This window comes from Pantherophis guttatus, chromosome 7 (assembly GCF_059756535.1).
Source record: "Pantherophis guttatus breed Tessera chromosome 7, ASM5975653v1, whole genome shotgun sequence".
NCBI lineage: Eukaryota > Metazoa > Chordata > Lepidosauria > Squamata > Colubridae > Pantherophis > Pantherophis guttatus.
The window spans coordinates 60218467-60233952 of NC_142069.1; the positions used below are offsets into that span (position 1 = coordinate 60218467).

At 38.1% G+C, this 15486-nt stretch overlaps 1 protein-coding gene across 22 annotated transcripts in view; it reads right to left on the reverse strand.

Annotated features, from left to right (window-relative positions):
* The window catches only part of NELL2 (neural EGFL like 2), a 382878-nt gene that overhangs the window by 34018 nt on the left and 333374 nt on the right, over nt 1-15486 (reverse strand). For 13 of the 22 annotated variants that reach the window (XM_034404437.3, XM_087873273.1, XM_087873271.1 and 10 more), the window contains one exon: nt 3649-3789. The exons of the other annotated variants lie outside the window; for them this stretch is intronic. In XM_034404437.3, coding sequence (XP_034260328.1) covers nt 3649-3789 — 141 coding nt within the window. The remainder of the gene's footprint in view (nt 1-3648; nt 3790-15486) is intronic. 22 annotated transcript variants of the gene reach the window in all.

Genomic DNA, 15486 nt, shown 5'->3' on the forward strand with positions numbered 1-15486 from the left:
CATTTTCATTTGTGCGAGCCCAACACTTGTGCAAATGGAACTGCACATGTGTGCACTATTTGCCATCACTTGCATGGAACAATCTCCTCTCCCACTCCCCATCCTCTGGTCCACAAAGGCGGGAAGCTTGGGGAACTCTGCATTATGTGGGTAGGGATATTTTTCCCACAAAACCTCCTAAAAAAATCCTTATATGAATTTTCTACTTAGTTTAAGATTAAGTCTGAATTGAGGTCATTTATTCTTTCTGTGATATCCCACATTTCATGAAGGCTCTTAGTGTTCCCAAAATACTTTAGGAAAGCAGATGTTGCAGAAAGAGCAAAGAAATAGAAAGCTCTTTTGGGGAGACACGGAAAGAGATGAAGGATGATCCATATGGAAAAGTATTTTATGTGTATTTTTTTTGAAAAGTTTTTTACTTTTTTAAACATAAAACATAAAATACATCTTTTTAAAGCAAGGATTTGATCCAGTATAGAGTGAATACAATTACTCACATTCCCTCAACCAATTTTGTTCCAAATTTTATCCATTTACATCTTAAAAAAAGAAAAGAAAAAAAATCTTATTCTAAACATTTATCATTCGACTATGTCACCCTAAATTCTAAACAATTATTTCCAAATAGACATCATTCCAAATCTTTGTCATTTTAACGATCAATATTTCATGTTTGTGGGGTGCCGAAAGGGTCGGTCCTCTCGCCCCTTCTGTTCAACATTTATGTAAAGCCGCTGGGTGAGATCATCCGTGGCTTCGGGGTGGAGTTCCATCAGTACGCTGATGACACTCAGCTGTACATCTCCACCCCAGGCCACCCCAATGATGCCCTTGAAGTAATGTCCCGGTGCCTGGAGGCCATGCGGGCCTGGATGGGGAGAAACAGGCTCCGACTCAACCCTTCCAAGACCAAGTGGCTGTGGCTTCCGGCGTCCTGATATAGCCAGCTGGTGCCATCGCTGGTTATTGGGGGCGAATCACTGGCCCCCACGGAGAGGGCTCGCAACTTGGGCGTCCTCCTGGATGCATGGCTGTCTTTAGAAGAGCATATGACGGCCGTGGCCAGGGGGGCTTTTTATCAGGTCTGCCTGATACGCCAGTTGCGTCCCTTTCTGGATCAGGACTCCCTACGCATGGTCACTCAGGCACTCATCACTTCCTGCCTGGACTACTGCAATGCTCTCTACATGGGGCTCCCCTTGGGGTGCACCCGGAGGCTCCAGTTGGTCCAGAATGCAGCCACGCGGGGGATTATGGGAGCGACGGGGCGCTCCCATGTGACACCTCTCCTGCGCGAGCTGCACTGGCTTCCGGTGGTCTTCTGGGTGTGCTTCAAGGTGTTGGTGACCACCTTTAAAGTGCTACATGGCTTAGGGCCAGGGTATCTACGAGACCGCCTTCTGCCGCCAATAGCCTCCCACCGGCCAGTTCGCTCGCAGAGAGGGCCTCCTCAGGGTGCCATTGGCCAGACAATGTCAGCTGGCGACCCCCAGGGGGAGAGCCTTCTCTGTGGCGGCACCTGCCCTTTGGAACAACCTATCCCCAGAGATACGCACGATACCAGACCTCCGGACTTTTCGTCGGGCCCTGAAAACACATCTATTTCATCTGGCCGGGCTGGCTTGATCCCATCCTTTCGGTTTTAATTTGAAATTGGTTTTAACTGGGTTGTTTTAAATTGAGGGCCGAAATTATTTAATATCTTTTAAATTGTTTTTAAATTTTATATGTTATGTTTTATCTCGGCTGTTCACCGCCCTGAGTCCTGTTGGAGAAGGGCGGTATAAAAATAAAATAAAATAAATAAAAATAAATAAATAAATATATATTCCTCATTTATTGATTTATTTATTTAAATTTATATACCACCCTTCTCCCGAAGGACTCATTTCTAAGATCCATTACATCGAATCTATATTGTACCTCTCTTAGATGGCAGCTAGTACCCATAATCTTAACAAAGAATATTTTCCTCCTCTCTTAATCGTTTCTAAATCAATCAACATTTCCATCTAAAATTTATCACTCCCAAAATACTTTATTTTGAAGTCTAATATTTAACTGGTTCATAACTTAAATAGCTATTTCCCAACAGTGTTTTCCGCCACTTCTATCTCTATTTATTTAACTGGTTCACAGTTTGGCTTAACTATTCTCCAGTATTATCTCTTCCACTTTCTCCTAGGTTTATTTTCTGGCCGGTTCACATCTTAATCAGTTGCTTTCCAATAATGCTTTCCTCCACTCCTAACCTTACTTATTTAGGCTGGTTCACTGTGTAATTTTAACTGCATATCAACGTTATCTCCTTCACTCCTCCTAAATCTATTATAAAACTGGTTCGCAACTCAAATAGTTGCTTTCCAGCGGTGCTTTCCTCTGCTCCAACCTCTATTTTTAACTGGTTCACAACTGTATTTCAGTTGCTCTCCAGGTATATTTTCCTCCACTCCTAACTCTTTTTTTTTTTGGCTAGTTCACAGTTTTGCTTTAACTGTTACCCAGCGTAAGCTTTCCTCCACTCCTATTGGCTGATTCACAGCTTTACTTTAGCTGTTTTCCAGCATGTGCTTTCCTCCACTCCTAACTCTTATTTTTATTTTTAACTGGTTCCCAGTTTTGCTTTAACTGTTCTCCAGTATGATGCTTTCCTCCACTCCTGCCTTATTTGTAAGACTAGAACTCAGCTTTACTTTCACTGTTCTCTACAATCATGCTTCCCTCCACTCCTAACTTCACTTGTTTAGCTGTTTCATAGCATTTTGTTTTAATTATTGTCCAGCTTTATGTTCTCCTCCGTTTCTACATCTCTTATTCAATTATTTAGCTTTAAATTAATTCACAATATATTACTCATATTTATTTTTAAATCCGTTCTCCTCCGTATTTTTAATTGATTTAAAATAAAAAAGTATATCAACAAATATCTTAGCTCCTATTCTCTTAAGCTTTCTCCCATGCCATGCTTATTTCCAATAAGTATCAACATTTTAAATCACTTTGAAATCAATTTTCTATAATTATTAAATCTGTAAATAATTCTTTTTAATATCCACCACCTTAAAGAACATTTTCTTCTAAATTATTAGATCTGTAAATAGAGCTTAACAATTCCAAATTTATAAAGGTATTAAAGCATCAAAAAATCATGTTTTTCATGATATTTCTCCCACAAAACCTCCCGAAAAAATCCTTATATGAAATTTCTACTTAGTTTAAGATTAAGTCTGAATTGAGGTCATTTATTCTTTCCGTGATATCCCACATTTCATGAAGGCCCTTAGTCTTCCCAAAATACTTTAGGGAAAGCAGATGTTGCAGAAAGAGCAAAGAAATAGAAAGCTCTTTTGGGGAGACACGGAAAGAGATGAAGGATGATCTATATGGAAAAGTATTTTATGTGTATTGATATGGTATTTTTTCCCCCCCGAAGTAAATTGCAATGGATCAGATTGCTGAAATAATGGTCAGTTCCAGATTATATCCCCAGTCTTGTGGGGATATAAATTACAATAAAGATAATATTTGTTTGCCCTGTATAAGATTTCTGGGCTCAACACAACGAATTCTTAGCCTAAATCAAGACAATTAGTATCACTCAAACACAATTTCATACCAAATGAAGTATGATGCCCCTTTACCAACCTTCACATGATTCTCCACTAGATGAAAACATGCCATTATCGTGGTAACCATCCCTGCACTCACAGTGGTACCATCCAGATAGGTTAATACAGGTGGCACGGCTGTCACAGTGAACAAAGCCATCTGAACATTCATCAATATCTGCTCAATAAATAGAAAACAACATAAACCATAGTATCAGTCCACAGAAATGGCTGTTGTTTGTGGACACATAAAAGAAATTGATATACAAAAAGTATTTATATTCTATCGACTGAGATACAATATACTAAAAAGGAACTGAAGTGTAATAAGTATTATCTTTTTGCAAAGATGCAAGATGCAAAATAAATGTGAACCGTGAACAAAATAACACCATTAAAATACTCAGTATTGTTGAAACATTTCTAATTCATTCAAAGAAGATAAATGAGAAGCATATTTTGGGTGCTAATGCCCATGGCAAGCAGAAAAAGTCATTTCATCTGGAAGGTTATTTCTATTATCCCTTCTCCCATATCTCGCATTAGACTATCTTGTATCTATTGTGTAGCATGAACAGGACATTAAACCATAACTCCTTTTCTTCTATAGTTAATTCTTCTAGAAATTATTTTTTAGATTTTTTTTTGAAATACAAAGTCTATTCCAATGCACATTTTGAATATGAATTGCATCATTTGTTGTCATAATTAGCACATTTCCCAAGCTGAAACAAACTGTTTTCTAGATCTACTTCTCTCTAGTCTTGCAATGACAACCAATAATATTTCAGAAATTGAAAATATACAGTATAGATTTTTTTAAAGGAATGTATGGAAAAGTAATAATAGTTTACAATGAATTAATTCAGATAATTGAAAATGAGGCAAACTGGTATTTATAAAATAAATTTATCCCTTTCACAATATCCATAATATTCCATTATATCTCAAGAAAAAACTTTAGTAAATAAAATAAAAGTTTCCTAAAGTTCTTATCTGGAAATTATGCCACATAAAACTTCTGATTTTTTTCCCTTTCATTTCCTGCAGCAATGTACATAGATAAAATGGTAAGTAGGTACATGAATATTTATGAAAGGTTTACAAAATATTTAAAAGGTATGACTCTATTGACTTAAATTCTATATAGAATGGAAATGCTTTTTAAAAAATGAAGCCAATATTCTCAAATAATTTTGCAAGTTAATTGGACTTTTTATTTCTGGTTCCACCTTTCCTTTAAGAACTTTAGGGTTAGATATACATGGGACCACCTAATCCATTCCACTCTCCTCAAATTGTAAATCTGTCATAGGCTAGACCAATGATGGCTAACCTTTTTGCCATCGCGTGCCAGGAGGGGGGGGCAGGGGAGGTTTGCACGCATGTTTGCACTCATAATTCTATGCGCCCTGTCCTGCGCATGTGCGCACAACCCCCCTCCCCCCTGCTCCTGGCATGTGAGGGCCAGGTAGGCCCTTTTTCTTTTTCACCTGGCTCCAGATCCTCTCTATGCATCTGGGGAGGGTGAAAACAGCCTTCCCCACTCCCTTGGAGGCTCTCCGGAGGCCTCAAATGGCCCATTTCCCAATTCCTGGTGGGACAGAAAGTGATGTTTTTTGCTGTCCCCAGCCTCCAGAGCCTCTCTAGGAGTCTCTGGAGGCTGGGGAAAGCAAAAAATGTCACTTCCTGCCCCACTGGGAATTGGGAAATGGGCCATTTCAGGCCTCCGGAGAGCCTCCGAAGGAGTGGGGAAGGCTATTTTCGCCATCCCCAGATGCATAGAGAGGATCTGGAGCCAGGTGAGAAAGGAAAATGGGCCTTCCCCACCCCCCAGGCCCTCCAGAGGCAGGAAACAGCCTGTTTCCTGCCTCTGGCCCAAAAATAGGCTGGCTGGCATGTGCATGCACGCCAGAGCTGAGCTGGCATGCCCACTGATATGGCTACGCGTGCCACCTGTAACATGCATGCCATAGGTTCGCCATCACGGGGTTAAACTGATGAATAACATAATGGCTCTAATTCATATAGTGAGTTGGTTGATGTTTAACCTGAACTGGATCTCCTTAGTTCTAGTCAATGCCTAAATTGTTATATCACTCTATATCTTATGCTCATGCCTTCTGATTATTCACAGGTGTGAACATAAATTTGGCCACAATTATTGTTACCTCTTCACACCATCACTTTTAAATGCTTTTGATTCTTGACTTCCACATATCTCAGATAAAAGTACTGAAATTTTGCTTTCAAACTTAAAAAAACAAACATATTTACAAACACTGTCAAAGTATTAAAGAAGTGGGCTGTGGAACAGAATTCAGGTGTTCAGATGCTTTTTGAAAACCTATTTCTCCTTTGCCCTGACCTATATTCACTCTTGGAATGAAGGTTTAAAAACAATGCCTCAAAAAAGTTTAAAACTAAGGAACAAGAACAATGAAAATTGTGTTGCTTTAGAGAGAGAGAAACTAAGAAATTACCTAGAGCATTGATATTGACAAGTGTTATGGGCACATAGAAGAATATATAAGCCTGCAGTACAGAATTTAATTGTGTACCTTAGATTCTGCTTGGTGTAACATTTCTATCATAAACTGTGAAGGTTAAAGGTACCAGAGTAAATTACTCTAGATTAAGCAGATTTCTGGGAGGTCATATCTGTTGCACAGAGTATTTTACAGAGGTTTATTTTCCATAGCTGCTTATCTGTCTATCATCTATCATCCATCCATCCATCTCCTTTTAGTCCACCATCATCCTATTTTGCTAACCTAGGAAAATAACTACTTTTGCTGAAGAAAATAATATAAAGCAGCTGCTCTACGTTAACAATGAGAGATGAAGTTTAACAAATTTCCTTTAAGAAGTGATTCAACCAAAATCTAGACAAGGAAAGTGTCCCTCAAAGATCTGTCCAGTCAGCATTGATACAGTATAATAATTAGTCAAGAATGAAAAAAAAAATCTAAGCAAAAATATAGAAACAAAATAGCATTTAAGGTTTGCTGTATATGAAGGTAAGATCTCACTAATCTTCATTTAGAATAAATCTTTTTAAGAGTAATTTTTAAGGGACATGCATTCATTGTAGGTAGATCCTAAACCACAGCAGAACCCTTCAGAAAGAATTGCCAGAAACCAAGGGATTGTCTTCCAATTTGGCCTGAACAAAGTCAACTTTGAAATTTCAAACACACTTTGAAGAAGATTGACATACAGAGACACAATATGCCTACACATTTTTATTTAGCTCATTTGCATCATTTTTGTACAGTTTCTCTGAAAAGCTATGAGAAGAGTAAATCCTTACTTTTTCTGCTAGGTATTTCTCCTACTGGGTAGAAACAGTAAGACAATCTTTTTTATATGTAAATTTAGAGCTCAACTTGATAAAATTATTAATTTTTTACAGTTCTCTGCACTGAAAGCTGCATAAATTCCCATTTGAAGATTAACTCATTGTGTTTTCCATCTAATGTTTATTTATTTATTTGTGGTTCTGGTTCTGGTGATTCCTTTCAGGTCAATGTTAATTTTGTGATGCCTGGCCATGTCCCTAAAATCATCTTAGCAAGATTTCAAAAATGACTTGCCATTGCTTTTTCCTAAGGCTTGGATATAATAACAGGTCAAAGGTTAGCCACTTGGCTTCATATCCAAGACAGGATTAGAACTCACAGTCTCACAATTTCTAGTTAGATGCCTTAACCACAAAACCAGATGATGTCCATCTAATTACCTTTCGCTAACTTTGTCCCCAACAGATTTTCCCAATATACATTAAAATGTCACATTGTAAAATATTGGCTCTTGCTGCCAATAATTGCTTCATTTCTTTTGTCTTGAGTTTTTGAACTAGAAAAGGATACAATATTTTTCATACATAATCCTCGTTTAAGAAGAAGAAAGGATAAACTTTCTTCTTCTGACTTTTTAACTTCCCGTATGTAATGCCTGCTGATATATGCAAACTCTAAAAGCTCTATTGCAGTGGTGGGATTCAGCTGTTTCGCACCGGTTCATTAGAACCAGTTAATTTTTGCCAAAGGAAAGAAGCAAGGTATACGGCAGCCCAAAAGTTCCTTCCCTTTGTGCAGCAGGGTCAGTGTCCATAGCAGTAATGCAGGAGGAAAGCCCAGCAGTAGACAAGCAGCCATGGTCCCGCTTTGAAAACAGGCTACTAAGAAGCGCTCTGTCTAAGCCTCCGGTATGGGCATATTTTCTGATAACACTTGCAGTATGTGTGGACTGCCATCCTGCTGCAACTTTTCTTTCCCAACTGAAGCCAAGGAGGCTTTTGAGGCCACTCTCATCAATCTGGGCAGGGTGAGTACCCGAGAGAGGTGCGCTCTCTGGCTGACCATGTCCTAATGCCACCCAACGGCCCTCATGGAAAAGAGTCTTTTCTTCAACTTCTCAAAGCCCTTTAAGCCATATTCTCCCACTTGCCTGGCATTTGCTTTTCTTGGAAAGAGAGGTCCACTGTTGTGGACCAGCCTCCTCCTCCCATACCATTTGCTTTCTGGAGACAAGTAAGTCCCTTGAGTGCCATAAGCCTTTGTAGCTAACATGGCCTTCACCTGCAAATCAAATAGTTTCTAAGCACAGTTTCTAAGCAGTATTATTCAGAAATAAGTTATCTGCACAGAATCAGATAAAACACCTTACCCAAGAAAGCTCAAGCACTTTTTTTTTATTCCCAGTCTTGTGTATTTAGAATTGCAAGTTAAATATGTCTAGAATCAGACTGAGATTGATACATCCAAGAGATGTTAGCTTAGGTCACAGGTAATAACCCATAAAATGTTGAGAAGCAATCTATGTGTGTGTGGGTAAATATTGAAAATACTATAAATTTGAAATACTATGTTTTCAATGGAAATATTCAAATAAATACTATATCCGTGATGGTGAACCTATGGAATGGGTGCCACAGGTGGCACACATCAGTGGGCATACCAGCTCAGCTCTGGCGCACATGCGCACGCCAGCCAGCTGATTTTTGGGCCTTCTGGGCCCACCAGAAGTAGGGAAACAGGCTGTTTCCTGCCTCCGGAGGGCCTGGGGGTGGGGAGGCCCGTTTTTCTTTCTTACCTGGCTCCAGATCCTCTCTGTGTATCTGTGGAGGGCAAAACCAGCCTTTCCCACTCCCTCAGAGGCCCTCCGGAGGCCCGAAAGGGCCCATTTCCCAACTTCCGGTGGAACAGGAAGTGACGTTTTTTGCTGTCCCCAGCCTCCAGAGACTCCTAGAGGTTAGCCATCACTGTACTATAACCTCAAGGAAGAAGAACTGATTTAGTTTTAAATTTCACACATGATTGTCTCTCTCCAGCTTCAATTTCCTATCTATAAAATGGGACCAATATCTTTATTTCACAAGATGTTACAGGTGATGGGAATGCAGATTCTCCACACTTGTGCACAAACGAACATCTAAGAAAATGCTAAGTATCCTTAAATTGGGAGCTTTTTTTTCCTGAGCTGGACAGGATCTGTGTTCACCTGAATGCAGGATGCATTTTGGCTTGGAGAACAGTATCACCTCTATGTCCCAAAGGTGCTTTTTCAAGAGATAACTGGACTTTTTGGTTTTTCTTTGAAGACGTTTCGCTTCTTGGATGAGAAGCGAAATGTCTTCAAAGAAAAACCAGAAAGTCCAGTTGCCTCTTGAAAAAGCATCTTTCGGACAACCATGGTGACTGAGAATCTCCATAGATATCACTTCTATGAGAAATTTTTAGTCTTAGATATTCTAATTAGGAATATCTTCATACTGACAGCAAGTTATTATGCAGGTACTGTGAAGAAAGTATATATTTTCTTCATCTTCAGCAGCAGTATTTAAAACATACATATTCAAGGTTGCCCAGAGTGTTAAGCTGATCTCCCATGCCAAACCCAGTATATTACTTCAAAAAGAGACAGGTGGAAGTGTCCTGCCTCACTTTTGCCTCACTCAAATTTTCCCTTCAAGTTAACCGGCACTTTGAAGCAGCATCAGTGATGAAGTGACTGGACTGGGGACAACTACTTAAATTGCATATAAAGAAAAGAAACTACCCTATTTTTCTATTTGAAGATGGCAGAAATCTACTCAGGACTGAAATTTGGATGCAGATCAAATACACATCTTTGCCAGAAAGGCCATCACAATTTAAAAAGCAGAATACATATGTAGTGTGCACAAAAGGATTTTCTATCATACTATCACCTACTTGTTCTGTTTCTCTTGTGTATTTTTGTTTTTTCAGTGGTTTGATTATTCCGAGATATAATGATAAAAAGATAAACTATAAAAGAAAGTTTATAAAACAGTATGGTCTTGATGGACTGCCTGCTAAAATAAAGCAAGGTCATGACACACACTTGAAAGTAAACCAGGAAGCCTGTAATTGTGGAGTCTGTCTGGCAAGAATAAAGAATGCTTATTCACAGGAAATATGCACGTGTAAAGCTTGTAACAATTCTGGGTAGTTAGAAAGCTGATAAAAGTAACAAAGATTTAGGCATCTTGTAGACCTCAGCTAGAAGTTAGGAACAGGGATGGCCTGGAGCAAATAGAATGTGTATTAGATAACTGGAGCATTCCTTAGCCAAGGCTTAGGAATAGGGACAGCTAGAGACCAATAGAATAAATTGTAGAATTATTACTAAAATGTTTATTAGATTATTTTTCTTATTATTCTGCCTTGTCCTACCTTTTCCTTTAGTGAAAATGTATAAAACTTTCTTAATCCTTTGTTCTTGGCTCTTGGCATTTTGGCCAGGAGCTCTTTTCCTTGGGGTACTCCAATAAAAAGCAATCAAAACCTGCACCTTGTGTCTGGCATCCCTCATTGGCCTCAGCACCAGGCTCAGACCCACATTGGGGATAACAGTCTAGTGATTAAGTCATTAGGTTAGAAGCCAGGAGATCAGTTCTAGTCCCACTTTAGGTACAAAGCCAGTGGGTGACTCTCTCTCAGCCTAGCCCACCTCAAAGAGTTGTTGTAGGGAAAACAGGAGGAGGATAACATATTAGATATGTTGACTGTCTTGAATTATTTGTAAGAATAACAAAGCAGGATTAAAAAAATTGAAAAGAGAATGAATACACAACATAAACAGAATTCTGTGGCCTCTGCTGTCTCTACTGACTCTGCATGTAGATGCAGGACTATGTGCAAATTAAGCAGAAATGAGTGTATGTTAGTTTATAGTCTGTCAGAAACTAAAGCCAGCAGTTATATAGAACTGCCTGCAATATACCCTGTTTCCCCGAAAATAAGACATCCCCTGATAATAAGCCCAATTGGGCTTTTAAGTGCATGCGCTAAAATAAGCCTCCCCCCTGAAAATAAGCTGTCCCCAAAAATATTTAAACACAGAGCTGGAAATCAGGTAAGACAGCAAGAGGAGCCCCATCTTGCTCCACACACCCCAAAATAATAAGACTTCCCCGAAAATAAGGCCAAACGCTTATTTCAGGGTTCAAAAAAATATAACACAGGGTCTTATTTTCAGGGAAACACGGTATAGTTTTTATTTTAAAAGCTTAAACAACTTTCAGATTCCACCTGAACTCCCCCTCCACATTACTAGTCCAACCTTAACAAAAAATTAACATAAAGGAGTTCACAAAAAGCTTATAAATATTTGCTAAACCAGTCTCTCTTTCCTCCTTGATGAGCACTTGCTCTCTCGGAATTCCTGACTTCCATTCAATTGCATTCTATTTCCTTCCCCCACAAACCTAATGTCATTTTAGGTAAAAGATTCTAAATTATTCTTATACTGCTTCTGTTTAATTTTGCCTGTATTAAAATACAGATTTATCATTGCGGCAGGTGCTACTTTTGACTTCAATAAGCCTAAGAGTAAGTATCTGGCAAGCGAGCTGCTGGGTGAGGCAAGGAGTGGCTGGGAGGGGATGGGTGAGGAGAGGCCAGGAGAGGAGAGGCACCCCTCAATGTGAGTGATGTTGAGTTGGCCATGCCCATCCAGCCACGCCTACCCACATGCACCATTAGGGCAGAGAAATGGTTAAATTATTTGAATCCCACCACTGCTCTATTGCAGGGGTATCAAACTGGCGGCCCATGGGCTGGAAGTGTCAGGTGCAGGCCCCACCCCCCAGTTCTGCAAAGGGAAAAAACTTCAGAAAACAGCCGCAAGTTTGATGCCCATACTCTATTGCTTTCCAAAAAAAAAAGTCCTGCAAATTTTATCCAATTCTGTTTCAGTGTAAAACCTCTGTAAGAATTTTCTATTTGCGTGAAATCACCTCTTTGATAGACTTTTCTTCACTTAGAGCATCATGCTTTAATCTGAGTATGTAATAAAGATCTAGCCATGTTTCCTCATTATTTTTAATTGGAAAGTATGCCAATTTAAGTTTCAGATTTAGGCCTAAGGCAAAATGAGCATCATCCTAAAAAATCCAGATTTCCTAAATCAATCCACAGCAGCACATGCACCAAATTGTGCCTTTTGTGCCTGCTGCTACTTTTGACATTAGCCAGTTTTTTAAAAAATCTTTTCAAAATACTGAATGATATATATTTTCAAATCCTTTTATTAAGAAACCTTGGTAGAAAGCATATGAGTTAGGTCACAATGACATCAACTAATTGAACAAATTCTACATTGTTTCTCTAAGACAAACCTAGTTGTAAAACGGCAAATTCCCCAATTATGAGTCCAACATTGCAGTGATGATTTCTTTGACTGATTATTCAGGAGCAAAATTATTTTAAAGGGCATATTAGTGTTGGTAAGGTGACAGCTGAAGTAACTTTTTGTATTTATTTGCCAAATAACTAGCAAATCACTATCACAAGAAACATTCAGGCCGTTACTTGGAGTGAAATGTGTGACATATGCCAAAACTTTCCTCCCATTTCTTTATGTACGTATGCAAACGTGTTGAAGGCAGCAGCCTATGAGTATTTGCAGCATATGAATGTGCTGATGGAAGAAGATCTTTAGAAATAAATGATTGCCTGCAACCATTTAGGACTGCAGCCTATGAGTATTTGCAGCATATGAATGTGCTGATGGAAGAAGATCTTTAGAAATGAATGACTGCCTGCAACCATTTAGGACTGCAGCCTATGAGTATTTGCAGCATATAAATGTGCTGATGGAAGATCTTTAGAAATGAATGATTGCCTGCAACCATTTAGGACTGCAGAAAAAAACAATTGCAACCAGCCTGCCTTCCATTGAGGACCTGTATACTGCATGGACCAGAAAAGGGCTGAAAAAATATCTACAGACCCCCCACATCCTTGACATAAACTATTTCAACTTCTCCCCTCAAGACGCCACTATAGGGCATTGCATGCCAAAACAACTAGACACAAAGCTAGTTTCCTCCCCCATGCTATCACTCTGCTAAATATCTAATTTCTACAGCACTGTATTTTGCCCAAAGATATTTACCCATGTAGTAAGTTGTATTGCTATTATCCTTGTTATCTTCTCATCCTTCTCATCTTTCCTACTATCTTCTCCTATATGTATATGATTTATCAATTGTATCTTATGATTTATGATCTATGACTGATCAATTTGTTGTTTGTATGTACACTGACAGCTTATGCAGCAGAGACAAATTCTTTGTGTGTCCAACCACACTTGGCCAATAAATAATTCTATTCTTTTTTTTTTTTTTTTTTAAAGCAGCTATTAGGATTCATCCCTATACAACACCAGGAAAGGGACAGGGTTTATCCTCATTCATGTCTATAATAATAAACACTCTGAAGGCAGAGCTGCTGACAAACCTGACAAAGCACATAAAGAGAAAAATATGGGAGGATAAAATTAGTATCGTGGCTGTGATGATTTTTCCAGATTATATGTTCAGTAAAATATAAAAGCAAAAAAATAGTTCATAATAGATGTGTTGAACCACTTAGAAATCAGAATCTCTTAACACTTGGGTTGCAACAGCTGGAGCAGACATGAGACAATGAATTGAGAATTATCAAGAAGAGCCTTCCTGCTTTTGGAACAGGCTTAACTCACTGATGCAGAAATGTTTTTTATTTATTTATTTATCAAATTTAGATACTGGCCATCTCACCCTCAGAGATGTACACTGATTCAAAGCAACACCGTGGTTCTATAGTTCCATATGGTCTGAAATATGTTTATTAGTTCATTTTATTTCAAAGGAGGAGAAATATTAAAGAAGGACATGGTGCTTCTGGGCAAAGTCCAGCTATTTTATCCAATGTTCAGTCAGGAGAGGATATTGAAAAAATAGAGGAAGAGATTTACAAGCATCAGGTTGGAGGGGAAAGAAATTAGACTGAGAATCCCTATCTTAGATGAAAATTTAGGTTTCATTTTATTTAAAATCTACAGGATTTTTCTGGGAGAATTTGCCTGATTGGGAACCAATGTCATTAATGCATTGAGTGGATAGGATGAACATCATCATCATCATCATCATCATCATCATCATCATCATCATCATCATCATCATTATTTAAAAAGCTACTGATGCCCAGAGCAGCATCTACATTTACCATTGATGGGATTATGCAAATAAAAACAAATAAGTATGGTCTAATACTATCATTAAAAAAAACTTCCCAAAATCAGTGATGTTACTATACTTACAAAAAACCGGCAGCAGCATAAATTATACTCTGATCAGGTAACATTATATTGTGATAAATTATCTATACTCTGAATGTATTTTCTTTCATCTTTGCAATTGTTTTAATGGGCCTTAAACAAGAGTGATTTGATGTGTGGTTAGTAATTCCCTAAAATGTTTTACCTGAAGAAGTTATGAATTCTCATAAGAATATCCCATTGCTATTTCCTTAATGATATCTCCACTGATTAAACATAAGAAAGTAATTTTTATAATATAGCAATTACTCCTTTTTAAAAATTAGTTGTTTTCATTAAAATAATCTTCATGAAGAACATTGTAAAACAGTTGAATATTGTGCAAAGTAATATTTGCACAGGAAGGCAAATAATTTTAAAAGCAAGTGGGGAAAACTGCCATTCTGCAATGCTGGTGGTCAATCTGTAATAAAAACCATGATTAATGATTAAGCATATCACCTGTTAATTCTGAATACCTCTGCTATTTAGCTTTCACAATCTCTATAGACTAGTAATGAATTGTATTTTTCATGTTAACTTAATAATTTTAAAATCATTAAGAAAATAAATGTATAGAAGAATATTTGAGGAATTATGACTTTGTGAACTCTGATATAAGACAAACAGATTTGAACCCCTAATTATGAAAATTGAATAATTCAGATTTTGCACACGTCTGAGTTTTGTGATATAGATTTATATCAAAAAATGACCAATAACTTTAAAATTAAACTTGAGGGTAAGTTATGTTTACAGATGTGTAAATGTATAGAAATATGTTTAGAAATATACATTTTGCATTATGCTTAAATCATATTTAAATATTTAATTGCATAGTTCTATGTACATTCCTTTTTAAAAATTATAATTAATGCACAAGTAACATGGAGAACACTTATAAATCGGCATGGTCAAAACTAATATGGGCTTGGAAAAATCCCTGTTCTCCATTGAGAGTGGAGACAGCAGCCATGCTTGGGTAGTGACTCGTACGATCAGATTGGAGGACTGAGCCTGTAAAATTTGACAAGTCCCGCCTCTGTTGCCAGGGATCCCAGCTTTTGGCTCAGTCCTTCAGACTGGACAGTCGTGTGGTTTTCTTTCTCTGACAATTTTACTAATTTTCCTATTTCTCTTTTTCAGATGGTTGATATCAAGGTTTGACTCGGATTTCTCTTGGACTATTCTTTTGTGAGTGTGACTAATTCTTTGTCCCTTTTTACCTCAGCAACCAGAGTTGCTGGGTTGCTAGGGAGTGGGG